This window comes from Bos mutus, chromosome 24 (assembly GCF_027580195.1).
Source record: "Bos mutus isolate GX-2022 chromosome 24, NWIPB_WYAK_1.1, whole genome shotgun sequence".
In the NCBI taxonomy this organism is placed as follows: Eukaryota; Metazoa; Chordata; class Mammalia; order Artiodactyla; family Bovidae; genus Bos; species Bos mutus.
In genome coordinates, this window is record NC_091640.1 from 45,786,468 (window position 1) to 45,802,431 (window position 15,964).

General features: G+C 41.6%; 1 protein-coding gene across 2 annotated transcripts in view; it reads right to left on the reverse strand.

Moving 5' to 3' along the window:
• The window catches only part of EPG5 (ectopic P-granules 5 autophagy tethering factor), a 132,080-nt gene extending 118,112 nt beyond the window's left edge, over positions 1 to 13,968 (reverse strand). For both annotated transcript variants that reach the window (XM_070361935.1, XM_070361934.1), the window contains exons 1-2: positions 13,813 to 13,968; positions 634 to 1,578 (exon numbers count right to left, since the gene is read on the reverse strand). In XM_070361935.1, the coding sequence (XP_070218036.1) occupies positions 634 to 1,578; positions 13,813 to 13,875 (1,008 nt within the window). In that variant the 5' untranslated portion in view covers positions 13,876 to 13,968. The remainder of the gene's footprint in view (positions 1 to 633; positions 1,579 to 13,812) is intronic.
• Positions 13,969 to 15,964: the final 1,996 nt, after the last annotated feature.

Consider the following 15,964-nt stretch of genomic DNA (forward strand, 5'->3'; position numbering starts at 1 on the left):
GTACATCTTCAAAGGGCTTAAAAATCACAGTGAGGGAACAATACTACCACATAGAAAACTATAAAACTAATACATAACCAGGTGCCAAGGAGTATAATGCCAATCACAAAGGCGTCACAAGTTCAGAGAAGAGAAACCCTAAGATGAAGTAGGTAGGGGAAAGATGCAAGAAAACAGAAAATCTTACCTTCTACTTTATAAACAGTGAGGTCAAGGTGATAGCCCCTCAACTCAAGAGACCTCAAAACATCTCTGAATGTTCCCTCATCATTCTTTGTGATTCTGCTCAAAAGAAAGGAACCTCTCTCCTTTCCAATGTTAACCCTACAGCTGTGTTCTTTATTTTAACCCCTTTCTCAGTATTTTCAAAAGTCTCCCTCTCCACGGGCTCCTTCATACCTACAAAGAGATACACAAGTCTCCTAAGGAATGAAGATTAGGGATGGGGGAAATCACACGTTTCTCCCTGATATCTCCTCCAGCTTCCCTTCACCACCAAATCTGTCAAGAGCAAGTACAAGGTCAGTGTGAGTACAAGGAGCAGATTCCAGACCTTGATCGCATCACAGGAAAAGGAGTTCCACTGCAAATACCCCGGTTCTTGCAAACTTTACAGAACACCAGTCAACACACCTGGACAGACAACTGTTCCTCCTTGAAGTGCCACAGTCGACTTTTAGCATTTTGGCAATCAGATGTCAGAGCAAGGAGCTCAGCTTCAGCCAGCAGCAGCTGCTTCCTACAGCGTGAGTAGTTCAAAAGTAACTCATAAAATTCATGCCTGTCCTGATGAGCCATGCTGTCAAATTCTTCTAAATATGACTCGACATTTTCCAGCCATGAACCGGGCTCAAAGATCTTTAGCTGTTCTTTAGTAAATGGTACTACTTCTGGTTGAGATGGGAGCTCCGGGTAGAGTCGCTCATTACGAAGCAAGGATTTCACTGCCACCAAAGCTGGTACATCCCCAGCAATTTCAGTTGGCAACTGGGGATACAGTTTTTTCACTCTAGGTGGCTGAAAAATGTCTTTGGCTTCACAAGAACTCTGCAAGCCAACATTCTGTAGCACCTCTGAAGAAAGACCCAAGGCTTCTTTGTCTTCTTTCCTATTCTGAGTTTCTCCGACCTGCAAATTTTCCACTTCCTGCTGAATATAAGAAACGTTAGACTGCTGTATGCTTTCTGAAGTTCTACATTGTAGCAACGTATCTTTCTCCATTTCAGTAAAGTTCTTGGGGGTTTCTACTGTGGTTCGAACACTGCCTTCAGGATCAACCTTCAGCTCGACTGCATCGTCCCCAGCACAGGCTCTGATCTCCTGTCCCATGTTCAAACTCTCTGTATTACATGTCAGAGTCTCTTCATTGCTTAGAGTTAAGGAGGTGAGTGGTACATCAAACATTTCACTCTCATTTTGTCCACTAGCATCATTCTGGAGCTGGGAATCGGTTAACTCCTTTGGAGCATCTCCTTTGAATTCACAAGCCGGAGTAAGGATTCCCAGCTCTCTGGAGGTTTGTGCAAGGGAGATTTCATCAGACTCTTCCCTCTGAAGGGTTTCATATTTCTTCTTTTCCTAAAAATAAGATGAATAACGTGAAATAATTTATAATACAGCAATAACATGCTTTCAACATGAGGAATGTTTAAATTGTATTTAAAAATCTAAACTCACTTCCTAAGCAATGTGCTTCATATTTTGTATTATTCAATTTTGAGAATGTTAAATTTGGGAGATTCACTAGTCTAATCCCAACAGAGGAAGACATGAAATAAGCAACAAATTATGAATTAAGATTGGAGGAAAAGTCTTAATTAGGCTGTTCTCCATTCTGCTGCTGCTAAGTCGCTTCAGTCGTGTCCACTCTGTGCGACCCCATAGACGGCAGCCCACCAGGCTCCTCCGTCCCTGGGATTCTCCAGGCAAGAACACTGGAGTGGGTTGCCATTTCCTTCTCCAATGCATGAAAGTGAAAAGTCAAAGTGAAGTCGCTCAGTCGTGTCTGACTCTTAGCGACCCCATGGACTGCTGCCCACCAGGCGCCCCTGTCCATGGGATTTTCCAGGCAAGAGTACTGGAGTGGGGTGCCTCTGCCTTCTCTAGTGGTTAAATAAAAGACAACAGTCTCCAAGTATCTTAGGCTTCAATAGGTTGTCATCTTAACAAACATATTTATTCAAAATTTAGGCAGAAAATGTCAGGGCAACTTGAGCAATGAAATAAATAGCTATAATACTGGATTATAACCCTCAGAATAAAATATATATTCATGAGCTTATACATATATTTTTTTCTTAATGGAAAAGTGGTAGCATTCTTCCTCACAGAAGAATTTCAATTAATAAATGTAGATGGAATGAGAAAAACAGAAAATCACAATTAAAACACCATGATAATAACTGCCATAGGCAAGAGGCAAGATCTGCTAATGAATGAGAGTAAACATTTAAGCAGAAACAGAACACAGTCTCAAAGTATCCCCTAAATATTTAGTCATTACAAAGGGAAAAACAGTAAGCTTCAGTGGAGAATCCAGGCAGACCACACTTTAACTAAGTGATCAGGGTTATTATAATGAGTAATACCTTCCCATATTATGATCTGAGAAGGCTGATTGACTCTTCTGTACCCACGTATAACCTCAATCTAAGCATGAGAAAACGTCAGACAAAAACCCCAATTAAGGGAACGTCTACAAAATAACTTAAGTGTTATGATCATCAAAGACAAGACAAGACTAAGGAACTATCAAAAGACTGGAGAAAACTATGGAGACATAATAACTGAATGCAATGGAGGATCCTGGACTGGATACTGGAACAGAAAAAGGACATTAGCAAGAAAACTGTTGAAATCCAAAAAAGTTCTGTATTTTAGTTAATAGCATTGTACCAACGTTAATTTCTTGGCTGCAATAAATGTCCTGGAGCATAGAATTTACAGTTACATAAAATAAAAGAAGATTCTGGATGAAAGTTCAGTATGGAACTCTCTGTATTATATTTGTAACTTTTCATTAAATCCAAAATTAACTTGAAAAAATACCCGAATCAAAAAATCTTAACCATTTAAAAAATAAGATAAAATAGATTATGGTTTTTCAAACTGAAGTATCTCTGGTATTAACACACTAACTAGATACACAGGAAACAAGGCTAGATAAAAAAAGAAGAAATATGGAGAAATTTATTATTTATTTAAATAAAACTGTTACAAAGAAACTAAAAAAGGACTGAATCACTCAAATACTTCCCTTTCCCTATGAAATTTTAAGAAAGGCAAAATGATAGTTACACAGTAATAACTGATAATGGATTATGCTATCCTGCAAATGTCCAGCAAAAAAAATAAATAAAAGTTGACAATAACCAAAAAAGTAAAACAGTCACATGCACCTAATATTAAGAAGAAAAGACAAATGTTTGCGAAAGGCAATTTGAGCTCAGCTTGCTGGTAATGAACTACTAAATGTTTACAAATAGCAGTGATCCAAGAAGCAATGTGTCCCTCCACAACGGCTCTAATCCACACTGTGAACCGCACGTATCAGATTCAGAAAACAGCCACACAGTGCATGCAAAGCACCGTGTCAAAATGCCTCAAGTCATGAATAGCAGGAAAGCATTGTGGGATTATTTATAAGAAAATGAAAAAGTGGATCCAATTACACTGCAATGATATTTAGCACACTAGCTATAAAAAACAGGTTTGTCAGATTGAGAAGTCAGAAAGAGAAGACTAGGAGGGGAGGCCAATGGTTACCACAGTGGAGAAATACTGGTGTACTCATCAAGATAGAGGCTATACTTTAGTGAGTTGAACAATAATGACATGAAATTAAGAAAACAATTTAATTTATAACAAAGAACAAAATACTTAGAGGTAAGTTTAACAAAAGAAGTGTAAAATTTATCTTCTGAAAATTACAGAACAAAATCTGAAAGGGTTATATTCATGGATCAGATCACAATACTGTTAATATGGCGATACTCCTAAAATTGATATACAAATTCAACACAACCTCTATCAAAATCCCAGCTGCCATTTTTGCAGAGAATGACAAGATGATCCTTAACCTTTTAAGGAGATACAAAGAACCCAGAATGGACAAAACAATCTTGAAAAAGAATGAAGTTGGAAATCTCATACTTCGCAATTTCAAAATCTACTATAAAACTACAGTAATAAAGACAGTGGGGTTCTAACACATGGATAGACAAATAGATCAATGAATTAGAACTGAAAATCCAGAAATAAACTCTTACTGATACATTTAAAGTCAACTGATTTTCATCGAGGATGCCAAGAAAGGACAGCCTTCAACAAATAGTGCTAACAACCAGATATCCAAAGAATCAAATTAGACCCTTACCTTATATCATATACAGAAATTATCAACAAGGATCATAGACCTAATATGAGAGCTAAAACTTTTAAACTTTAAAAAAAAAAAAAAATAGAGTAAACCTTAATGACCCTGGATTATGCAAAGCCTTGTTAGACATGACACCAAAAGCACACAACACCAGAAAAAAGCAGACAAACTGGACATCATAAAGATTTTAAAGTTTGAAAATATGAAGCCAATGAAAAGACAACTCTGCAGAATGTAAGAAAATGTCTTTGAACCCATTATCTTATCAGGGGCTTATATCCAGAATTTTTAAAAAGTAAACATGTGTTACTCAATAATAAAAAGATGAACAACCCAATTTAAAAAGAAGTAAAGGAGCTAAACAGATATTTCTCCAAAGATAATACAAACAGCACATAAAAAATTACGCAATACTATTCGTCATTAGAGAAACGCAATCAAAATCACAATGAGGTAATACATCACACCCACTAAGATGACTAAGGTCAGATAATAATAAATGTTGAGAAGGATGTAGAATAATTAGTACCCTCACATGCTGCTAGTGGGATGGCAACACAATGCTTCCTCTACAGAAAAGAGAGTGGCATTCCTGCCCGTGGTGATGGTGACCCATCCCCTGTGATTATCCCCCAAACCACTGAATAACAAGTAAGTACAGTGTGTGAATTATATCTCAACCAAGCTGCCAGATGAAAAGATGAAAGATTTTAAAAACTTAAAAGACTTGAGAAGTAAGTGAAAAGTAAGGAATTAGAGACTGGAATGCGGAATAGAGGGAGAAAATTTTAGTTCTCTTTGCTAAAACTGTTAGAGACCTTTGGGGGTGTTACACGCTAACTGGAAAGAAGACAGGAAGCTGGAAGTAGGCCCAAGTGGGCCATGTGGTCAGCGGCGCAGCAAACAGACACACTTCCCTCGCGCCACGGGCCACCTCGGGCTTCCTCTCCAGCCTGTCCTTCAGGTAGTTTTTAACTCCCCTTTGTCCCTCGCTGCCCACCTCTAACCCCACCAAACCACTTCCTCTTTTTCTATTCCACCACTGCCCTTGCAATTTCAAATTCTTCCTCTCCGCTAAACAAAATGAAGTCTCCAGTTGCTACTAACAAACCTGCAAGTTCATTTCCACCGGATCTACCTTCGTGGGAATAATTCAAACCAGAAGAACAGATACTGTGGTTAGATCATCAAAGAATTTTTTTAAAACCTCTGAACCCTCCCAGGGAGGAACACATGCCTTTGGGCTTTATTTCTCTTGGGAGGATAACTCAGTGCTTCTCTGTTTAATTCTCCACCTGTGTTCTTACAGAAGTTAGGTCCAAGAAGGAATTACCCTGGAGTTGCTCCAGGGAAGGAAGTAGGGGAAAGGAGAGAGAAGAAGCTGGTCATCTGATTCAAAGAACGGATTGGACATACCAGAGAAGGCAGGAGGGAGGGAAGGATGAGCAACTGTGAGAGGCACAACTGTCTGAGAGGGTGGCAAAGGTCTGCCTGCCCCTCACAGACCCCTGGATAGGACAGGACCTCTGGGTGCGCACACTGTGATCACCACCAACGCCAGGGCCCCTAAGCAGTGGTGAGCTCCCGACGGCTCAGTTCCCTTCTCCAAAGCACAGAACAGGGGAGCAGGTCCCAAAAGGTCCCAAGCCTTCAGCCTCTGCCCCACCATCAATTCACCCAGACACCATTATAAGACTGGTCTCCTTAAAACAACCAACCCCAAACACCACAAAACAATCATGGCTCTCCACTTAATTAAAGACTGCCTCTTAACTCTGGCGTTCAGGGCCTTTGATGATCCCTTCTCAAGACAAAACTGTCAATGACCACATCAAGCCTTCCGCCACACCTGTTCTACTCTGAACTCTGCAGTATGTACCTACCCCCCAGTCCTGGTCACAAGCCACCACGTATGGCTATTCATCTTTACAGTGTGTTCCCCAAACAGACCACAAGTATCTGCAGACCAGGGACTATATCTTACCCTTTTTGGGTCTGACCTGCCTCTGATTTTCGGCACTTTGTTCAATATATATTTATTGAAATAAAAATGACAACTCATAATTCACAAGAATTTACTGAGTACCAACTGCATGCTGAGCTCCTAAGTACTAGAATCCTAAAATGAACAAATTATCCAACAAATATTTACAGTTACTACATGCTCTAGCATATTCAGAAGTTTATTTTGACATGCCTCTCAGAAAGCAAAGGGATTAGCCAATGCATCCAGAGGAAACTGAAGTTTTATGCCAAAACCTGAACATATTCTTACACTTAAAACACAACATTTCATTTAAAAATAAAAAAGAAAGCCAACAATTACTTTGCCTACTTGAGTTAATCGGAACATGTTGCATATATAACAATCATACAGATGACAAAATAAAATTTAAACAGAACTCCACATGTATCCAGTTATCCATAAAAAATTAGAGCTTAATTTTATTTTAACCAAAAGACATGTTTCTTACAACTGAAAATGGCCTAGAGATTAGAAAGAATCTATATTTCTTTATTTTGATCTCTAAGTTAGATACAGGTAGAGAATCAATTTTAAAATAATTCCATAGAAGAAATCAAGATGTTATAATCAAGAAGTTATACAGAAATGGAAGAGTTGTTAATAAACATAGAAAATATACATATACTTAACCATGTGTGTGGATGGGTGCATGCACAGTTACGCCCAACTCTCTGTGATACCATGGACTGCAGCCCACCAGGCTCTCTGTCCACGGAATTTTCCAGGCAAGAATACTGGAGTGGGTTGCCATTTCCTACTCCAATAGTTAACCATACATTGTAGTAAATATGTCTTGGAGTGTTGGCATATGTGTAGGGGGAAAATCCTGAAGAACATAACAAACTGCTACAGTTATCTCCAAGAGACAGAATTTGGGGCCTTTCACTTCTGTGTTGTACATTTCTCTCTCTCTCTGTGATGCACTCACAGATACACACTTTTTTTAAGCAATGAGCACTTCTGTAATCAGGAAAAAAAGTTATTTTTTTTTTAAGTTCTGGAAAATAAATGGGAAATTTCCATACATCACTTGCAGTTCTTCCGCTTTAAACTGTACTAAGTTAAAAAAAAAAAAAAAAATACAGCCTCTTTCTATCCTTCAAACTATTGATGAGCTACTTTCGTAAATGATAAAGGTTCAATTTTACACATTACACAGAAAACTTCTGTGGGATCACTTAAGTGCAGGCACAGTTTATCATGAATGTCTATATCCACAGCACTTAGCACAATGCCTGTGGCGTAGAAGAGATAAACAAGGCTTGGACACACGGGTCCAACTATAACATCAAGAGCCCTCAGGGCAATTTTACCCGCTCTCCTTCGGATGTACAAGAATGCTTTACAAATAAAAAGGAGAAAGATGGGGGTTACACATTTTGCTATGAATACAACATCTCCTCTCAGCTGCCATTTCTTTCGTGTTGCTCTTAACAATCTTACTACAGGTATCCACAGCACTTTCCATGCTTGATCTCTTCCTCCTCCTCTCTTACACATGATTCTCTCAGCTTCTAGAATCCCACAGTCAGGTAAGGGCACTGGGAACACTTACTACCTCACATCATACTCCTTTGTTGATTTCTCCACCTCTCCGCAAGCTCTTAAAATTGGAGTGCCCCTGAATCTCTTCTTGTCATCTTCTTACACTACACTCACTCCTAAGGTAACTTAACTTGGACTCTAGTTTTCAATAGCTCGTAAAAGAGAGCTCCAGCCTGGAGCGCTCTCCCATTCTTTAGATTCACATATCCAACCCAACTGGAGGTCTAATAGACACTTACTTCAAAATTAGCATGTCCCAAACTGAATTCCTCATCTGCCCCCAACAGCTGTTCTACTCACTGCCTCCTCCATCTCAGAGTCATCCTTGACTGTTTCCACATTCCACATCCACACCACCAACAAATCTTCTTAGCTAGATATTCAGAAACCCCCAGATTTCAAACCTTTCTCATCACTTACACTTTAAAACTCTGGACCAAGACACCATCACCTCCTGCCTGGATCACAGCAAAAATCTCTTAGATGGTCTCTCTACTCCTCCTCTTGCTCCCTTACAGACTGTTCTCATCAAAACAAGCACAGTGACCCTTTAAAATGACTTCAGTTATATCACTCCTCTGCTTGAAATCCTGTGTGCGTGTGTGTGTGTGTTAGTCACTCAGTCGTGTCCGACTCTTTGCAACCCCACCAACTGCAGCCCGCCGGGCTTCTCTGTCCGTGGGATTCTCCAGGCAAGAACACTGGAGTGGCTTGCCATTCCCTGAAACCCTGGGGTGACTGCACATTTCACTCCAAGTGCAAGTGAAAGGCCATTCAAGTGCAGCCATTTTTACAGTGGCCGACAAGCCCCTACTCGACCTAGCCCTGTGTCACCTTTCTGACTTCATCTCAGGTCCTCTCCCCTCACTCACTCTGCCTCTCACTCACCCTAACCACACTGCCTCCCTGAAGTCCCCAGGACAGCACAGACATGCCACTGCCTTAAGGCATTTGCCCCAGTTGTTCCCAAGATCCACATGGCTAACTTCCTCATCTCTTTCCTGTCCTTACTTAAATTTCATCTTCAACAAGGACTACCTTGACAGCCCATTAAAAATCACAACCCATCCTAATCTCTCACCAGTACTCAACTCCTTACTCAGTTCATTTTTCTTTTTCTGTAGCCCTTGTTATCTTCTATGTGATTTACTTATTTACCTACAGAGTTTTCTGTTTTGTCTTCTGTTTCTAGAACACAGGCTATGCTAAGGCCAGGTTCTTCTTTCTTTTCCCCTCTGTTTACATCTCAGGCTTCTCTGTTGACTCACATGGTAAAGAATCTGTCTGCAATGCAGGAGACCCAGGTTCAATCCATGGGTCAGGCAGATCCCCTGGAGATGGGAATGGCTACCCACTCCAGTATTCTTGCCTCAAGAATTCCATGGAAAGAGGAGCCTGGCAGGCTACAGTCCATGGGGTCACAAAGAGTCGGACACAACTGAGCGACTATCACTTTCACTTACACCCCAAGTGCTTAGAAGAATTTCTTGGACATAGTGGGTGATCAGTGTGTAGTTTATTCACCAAAAACAAAATACGGATCTTAGGAGGCACAAAAGGAGCTCAACAATATAGAGCATCCCCCAATTTCACTTCTATAATCACTCATGGGAGGGAGGGACTAAGAGGGAAAAATCATCTAGGCCAAGGAGTAAGAGAGGATGGGGACTGCAAAGGTCTCTGTTTCTGGTATCAGTTTTCTGGGACACATCTCAGTCAGTCCTTAGCAATTACAATATGCTGTTACTATTAATGAGTTGCTAACATTCAGAATTTAATACTAACTTTAAAAATACTTTCCATGACTATAAAATACACTGCTTCTGCAGAGGAAGTTCAATCTAAAAATCTATTGTTCTCGATTTCCCTGGTGGTCCAGGGATTAAGAAACCACCTGCCAATGCAGGGGACACAGGCTGGATGCCTGGTTCTCCAGGAAGATCCCACATGCTGCAGAGCAACTAAGCCTCAGCACCACCACTACTGAAGCCTGTGAACCTAGAGCCCATGCTCCACAGGAGAAGTCACTGCAGTCAACAAAGCATAGTCCCCGCTTGCTGCCACTAGAGAAAGCACAGAAACAAAGACCCAGTGCAATCATAAACAATAAATAAAGGAAATCTACTATTCTCAACCTACCAAGATCAATGAAGTCAAGGTGAAACTTGTCAGGACTGTCTCTTGTGTACCAAGTGACAAGCACCAGATAACCACAAACAAACAAAGTGAGGTCACCTTCCAGATGATTAACACTAAGAAATACAGGTCAGCTGCTGGGTCAGAAGCCACTCAAACTATCTAAAGGCAAAAGCACATGACACTACTCACTTCCTGAACCACCCCCTTAGAACTACTTTATATGGTTCCATAAACAGTCACCAAATTATACCACAAGGGTAAAGGACTTCATTACTGTTGGGCTTCAGGATCCCAGCCAAACCACAACCAGCACTAAGAAATAAATCTGTTTACTCTAAAAGAAGAATTCATTTTCTAGACTGACAGGTATGAGCGCCTTGCTGGTATCGTGGACTTTTCCCCATTTGTTTTCTCACACTGCTGCTGCTGCTGCTAAGTCACTTCAGTCGTGTCCGACTCTGTGCGACCCCGTAGACGGCAGCCCACCAGGCTCTGCCATCCCTGGGATTCTCCAGGGAAGAACACTGGAGTGGGTTGCCATTTCCTTCTCCAATACATGAAAGTGAAAAGTGAAAGGGAAGTCGCTCAGTCATGTCTGACTCTTCGCGACCCCATGGACTGAAGCCTACCAGGCTCCTCCGTCCATGGGATTTTCCGGGCAAGAGTACTGGAGTGGGTTGCCATTGCCTTCTCCATTCTCACACTACCTAGAGGAAAATTTCCCAGAGTAAATTCTTCTGAGCCACAAAGCTTGGAAACAATATTCTTCCATACTGGTATTTTTTCCTTCATTCAACAACCATTATCAAATGCCTACAAGGGCTGTGAAGGGTACTGGGAAAAAGACAGGTCCCTCCCTCATTGAGTTCACAGTCTAAGGAAGAAGAGAGATGTTAACAAAGTAACTACAAGTGAGACAAGTGACAAAGAGAGGTGCAAAGCACTACTGGGGTGGGGGGATTATGTGGGTAAAGAGGGAAGTACTATTTAAGCAGAGACCTCATGAATAAGCAGGTGAAGAGGGACTGGAAGAAGTGTCAGGGCACAGGAAACAGTATGAGCAAAGGCCCTAAAGCAGGAAAAATGAAAGCCACTTAGTCGTGTCCTACTCTGAGACCCCATGGACTATACAGTCCATGGAATCCTCTAGGCCAGAATACTGGAGTGGGTGACCTTTCCCTTCTCCAGAGGATCTTCCCAACCCAGGGATTGAACCCAGGTCTCCCGCATTGCAGGCCGATTCTTTACCAGCTGAGCCACAAGGGAAGCCCAAAGCAGGAAAGGACATGTATGACTGAGGGTCAACAGAGACAGTAGTGAAGACCTGAGGTTGAAGAGAAAGATAGAATCCAGACCAATCAGGGCCTTGAGTCCATACTAAGGACTTTGGATTCTTAGCCTCTGGATGATAAGAAATCTTTGAAAGGTTTTTAAGAAGAGTGATCATTTTGAGGTTTGTTAATAAAAATATCAGTCCAGCTTTAGTTTAGAGAATGGGAAGCAAGAATAAATTTGGAAAGGCCATTTTAGCAAAAATCCAAGAAATCATCCTTGAAGGATGGTGGACTTAGGATGGAAGAGAAATGGGCAGAATCAAGAGATCAATTACAAAATATAATTGGCAAAATTCAATCCTTGAAGAGATTTGGAAGGTGGCTAAAAGCATGTCAAGGACTTTTGGTTTTGGAAAAATACCTCTGGAATGAAGTTTTCCTTTAAACATTAAAAGATAATAAAATAAATTTTTTCTTCTATACAGAAGTGAAGTGAAAGTTGCTCAGTTGTGTCTGACCCTTGCAACCCCAGACCGTCTACAGAATTCTCTAGGTCAGAATACTGGAGTGGGTGGCCTTTCCCTTCTCCAGGGGATCTTCCCAATCCAGGGATCAATCCCAGAGCTCCCGCATTGCACAGATTCTTTACCAGCTGAGCCACAAGGGAAGCCCAACTTCTATAGGGAAGTTGCCCACAATATGCCAATATAAAACGAGCAAATGACTTTTCATGATGGATTTAAAAGTTTGGTTTTTAATTTTTATTTTAGAAACCCTGTTCTAAACAAAGAACTTGACAGAGAATTCTCTTAATAAGTATTTTTTAAGTATTTATAACATTGTATCTATAGATATATATGGGCTTCCCTGATGATTCAGACGATAAAGAATCCACCTGCCATGTGGGAGACCTGGGTTCGATCCCTGGGTTGGGAAGATCCCCAGGAGAAGGGAATGGCTACCCACTCCAGTATCCTGCCTGGAGAATTCCATGGACAGAGGAGCCTGGCAGGCTACAAGTCCATGGGGTTGCAAAAAGTCAGACACAACTGAGCGACTTTCACAGATACATAAAGATATGTATAACAATTACTAAGCTACTGGATTGAGATTTAAGATTTCTGGTTTTACCTTGAGTTCTCTTACTAACTGTATGACTAACGGCTTATCACTTAAGTTATCTAGGCTTTAGTTTCACCAGTCATTCTGAAAAAAACCATAGATTGAGAATTAAGATTCAGCTCCTTGTAGATTGATACTGTATTCTAGGTTCAGGGACTGTATGCTCAATGGCTGACGAATGGCCTTTTACTTTCTCGTCCATTTAGATAGCTCGGTACAATGCAAAATTATTTCTCTTAAAAATTTTTCTGGAATTAGGTAGCAAAATGGCTTTCTCCCCAAAGAATAACTCCTCACAGACATGAGATCACTGATGTGCATAAAATCATTTACAGCTTATTAAATACAGTATGTCTGAACACCAATGTCCTGTTAAAATCTTGTTCTCATAAGAAATTCCTATTTTGGTATTATTTTTAAGTCACACCTGCACTTGTAGACATCACCTACTTGTAGAAAAGGCAATATCCTGTCGCTTTAATACTATTCTCATTATTTCCTTAATATAAATTCAGTTTCAGGTAAGCCAAAATTATCTATGTCCAAGCTATTCTCGCACAGCATTTATTCTGTTCACTGTAAAACAGTAAAAAATTGTCATTTCAGAAAACATATGGGAACAAAATGAAAAACCAGACTGCACCTAAAAACAAGAAAGATCAACTTTAAAACCACACTAATACCACACGTTAGCATAATCCAGGAAACCCAGAGAATTCAAACCCGTCCCTGTTGTGTGAATCCCTCTCTGATTTCACTTCTGGTCATTCACGCCCCATCACAAACAGCCAGGATAATGAGAAATCAACAGCAGCAGCGCCACGGTCATCTTGCATTTTTAAACTGAAAAGCCACATCACTACAGTCTACTTTCTGTCTCCCACTGTAAAGTTCTACCGGAGGATACATTCGTGGAAGAGCGGTCCCTTTTCTCTTAATGCGGAGAGAGGCTCAAAATATTCACAAGTTAAAAAGGTGAAAGTCAATCAAAGCTGAGCCTAGGAAGACAAAATTTGCTTCCCAACCGAAATCCAGACCTAGATGCGGGAAGTCAAGAACGCAGCAGAAAACCAAGCACCTAGAGAGATCACAGGAGGAAAAAGAAAAAAATAGGCTCCTGGCAAAGTCTGGCAGGAGGACGTGAAGAAGGAACAGAGGAACAGGTCTGGTGTCAATGGGCAGAGGGATCAAATATGGGAAGGTGGGAGCAGAGGCTGAGAGGGGCTCAGGGGACGGGCAGAGTTGGCTGGAGAGGCCGAAGAGAGGAAAAGGAGACAGCACGCAACTTCCAGGGGCTGGGCAGAGTGGGATGGGCGAGTTCCCCTCACCTTGGTTTTAGTCCGGCTGCCCTTGGCCTTGGCCCGGCGTGGGGGCCTCACTGCCTCTGCCATAGACCCTGCAATGGCTCAGTCGCTGCTTGTTTTTGTCAAAACCCTGCGCGTTCCACAACCTGCCGACTTCCGGCCTCCAACTGTCACATGATCGAATCTCCACCACTCCCGGAGAGGGGCGGCAACTCGGAGCCTCTACGGGCCGCAACTTAGGGCAAACCACTTCGGGAGGCCTTTTCACAGGAGGATTATGGCCACGCCCCCTTCCATTCAGGCCCCACCCCCTAACCCGCGTGCAGGGCCGCCTGGCTCCGCCCCACTTGCGTTTGGATTGTCCTGGGTGACCGGCTTACTCTCCCAAGTGGGATCGCGTCCTTATCGCCGGAACCTCCACTAAGCTGCACTGGGTCTGGATCCCCGGAGTGCTTGCACACCTCACCCACGTTGGCCTAAAGGAGCCTGGGGACAGTGCTTGTTAGCCTTCTTTTGACCTTTAGATAACTAGGACCAATCAGCCTAAATCTATGCTTTGTGCTCAAGAACTTTGATGCCCTTCCAGGTGGGCGTTTCAGTTTCCTCTTGTGTGAAGGAGAAAGATGATACTTGCCTCTACCAGTGTAAAGAAGATTAAATGGACTGATCGTTAAGGTGCCTGGTATACGCCTGCATATCTGTAAATGGTGCTGGTTGTTGCGTTGCTAAGTCATTTCTAGCTCTTTGTGACCCCATGGACTGTAGCATGCCAGGCTCATCTGTGCTCCACTGTCTCCCCGTGTTTGCTCAAATTCATGTCCATTGAGTCGGTGATGCTATCTAACCATCTCATCGTCCATTATCCCCTTCTCGTTTTGCCTTCAGTCTTTCCCAGCATCATGGTCTTTTCCAATGAGTCGGCTTTTCCCATCAGGTGGCCAAAGTATTTGGAGCTTCAGCAGCAGTCCTTCCAACGAATATTCAGGGTTGATTTCCTTTAGGACTGACTGGTTTGATCTCCTTGCAGTCCAAGGGACTCTCAAGAATCTTCTCCAGCACCACAACTTGAAAGCCTCAATTCTTCAGCGCTCAGCCTTCTTTATGGACCAACTGTAAATGGTAGTTATTATCATTACTCTCCAGATCCCAGGCAGCAAAGAGACAGCTGCACCAAAGAGGGCAGACGAGAAGGCAAAAAGACAAGACCCATAGAAGTGTTTTTCGTATGGGTTTTACACACCTTCATTTAAAAATTCCAGATGGGAAAACTTGGCTCCTTCTCCCTTTCCCAGTTCTACAATTTATTTTCTTCCAAAGTGCTTAGTACCTGTTAAAATGCTATTATAATTTGCTTTTGTTTGTGTCTGTCAACCTGGCTAGAATGTAAGATCCTTAAAATCAGGGGTCTTTGTTTTGTTGCCTAAGGCATCCCAAGGGCTTCTAGAACAGTAGCCTGTACATGGTAGGCTCAATGAATATTGATTATTTGATAAATGAAATGAATGTGAGCTGTTCTGTCTGGTGGTGGTATAAAATAGTTGAGATGTGGGTGGCAAGGGAAACTATCCAAGAATATGGCATAAAAAATGGAAAGGACTCCAGAGATGGAGTCTTTACAGTGCCTTGTTTATGACCTAACAACATATAAAATACAGTTGTAAGCAGATAGGTTGGGGTTGGGGGGAATCCCCAGATAAAGAAAACCAGGCATGGCTTATTTGACATAAGAGGAACCATTTTATTTTTCTAACTTTTCTATCTGCTTTATTTTAGGCTTCCCTGAACTTAATCTGTTAGGGGCAACTTAATCAGCATTATACTTTATTCATGTTTTTTAGAGAAGTCCTATTAGACCTAATCCATTTTGTAATGTAAGCCTGGCCACAATGCTTCCCTTTGAATGAGTCTCAGTAATGATAATCTTAAGGGAACAAAAGAACAGAGGAGTATTACCAGACTAGAAAAGTAACAGTAGCAAAGATAACAAATCAGTTGTAAAGACTTCCAGTTCTGTTTCAAAGGGTAGACACTTTCTTCAGCTGTTTTGCAGAATTTAGACACCCTCCCACTCCCCCTACTCAAGCCCCAGCACTCAACCACTAGATCAGCGGGAATCTAAGTGATGATGTGTTGATCTTTTCTGATCCTTGTGACTGCAGCCACCTAAAGCTTGGGA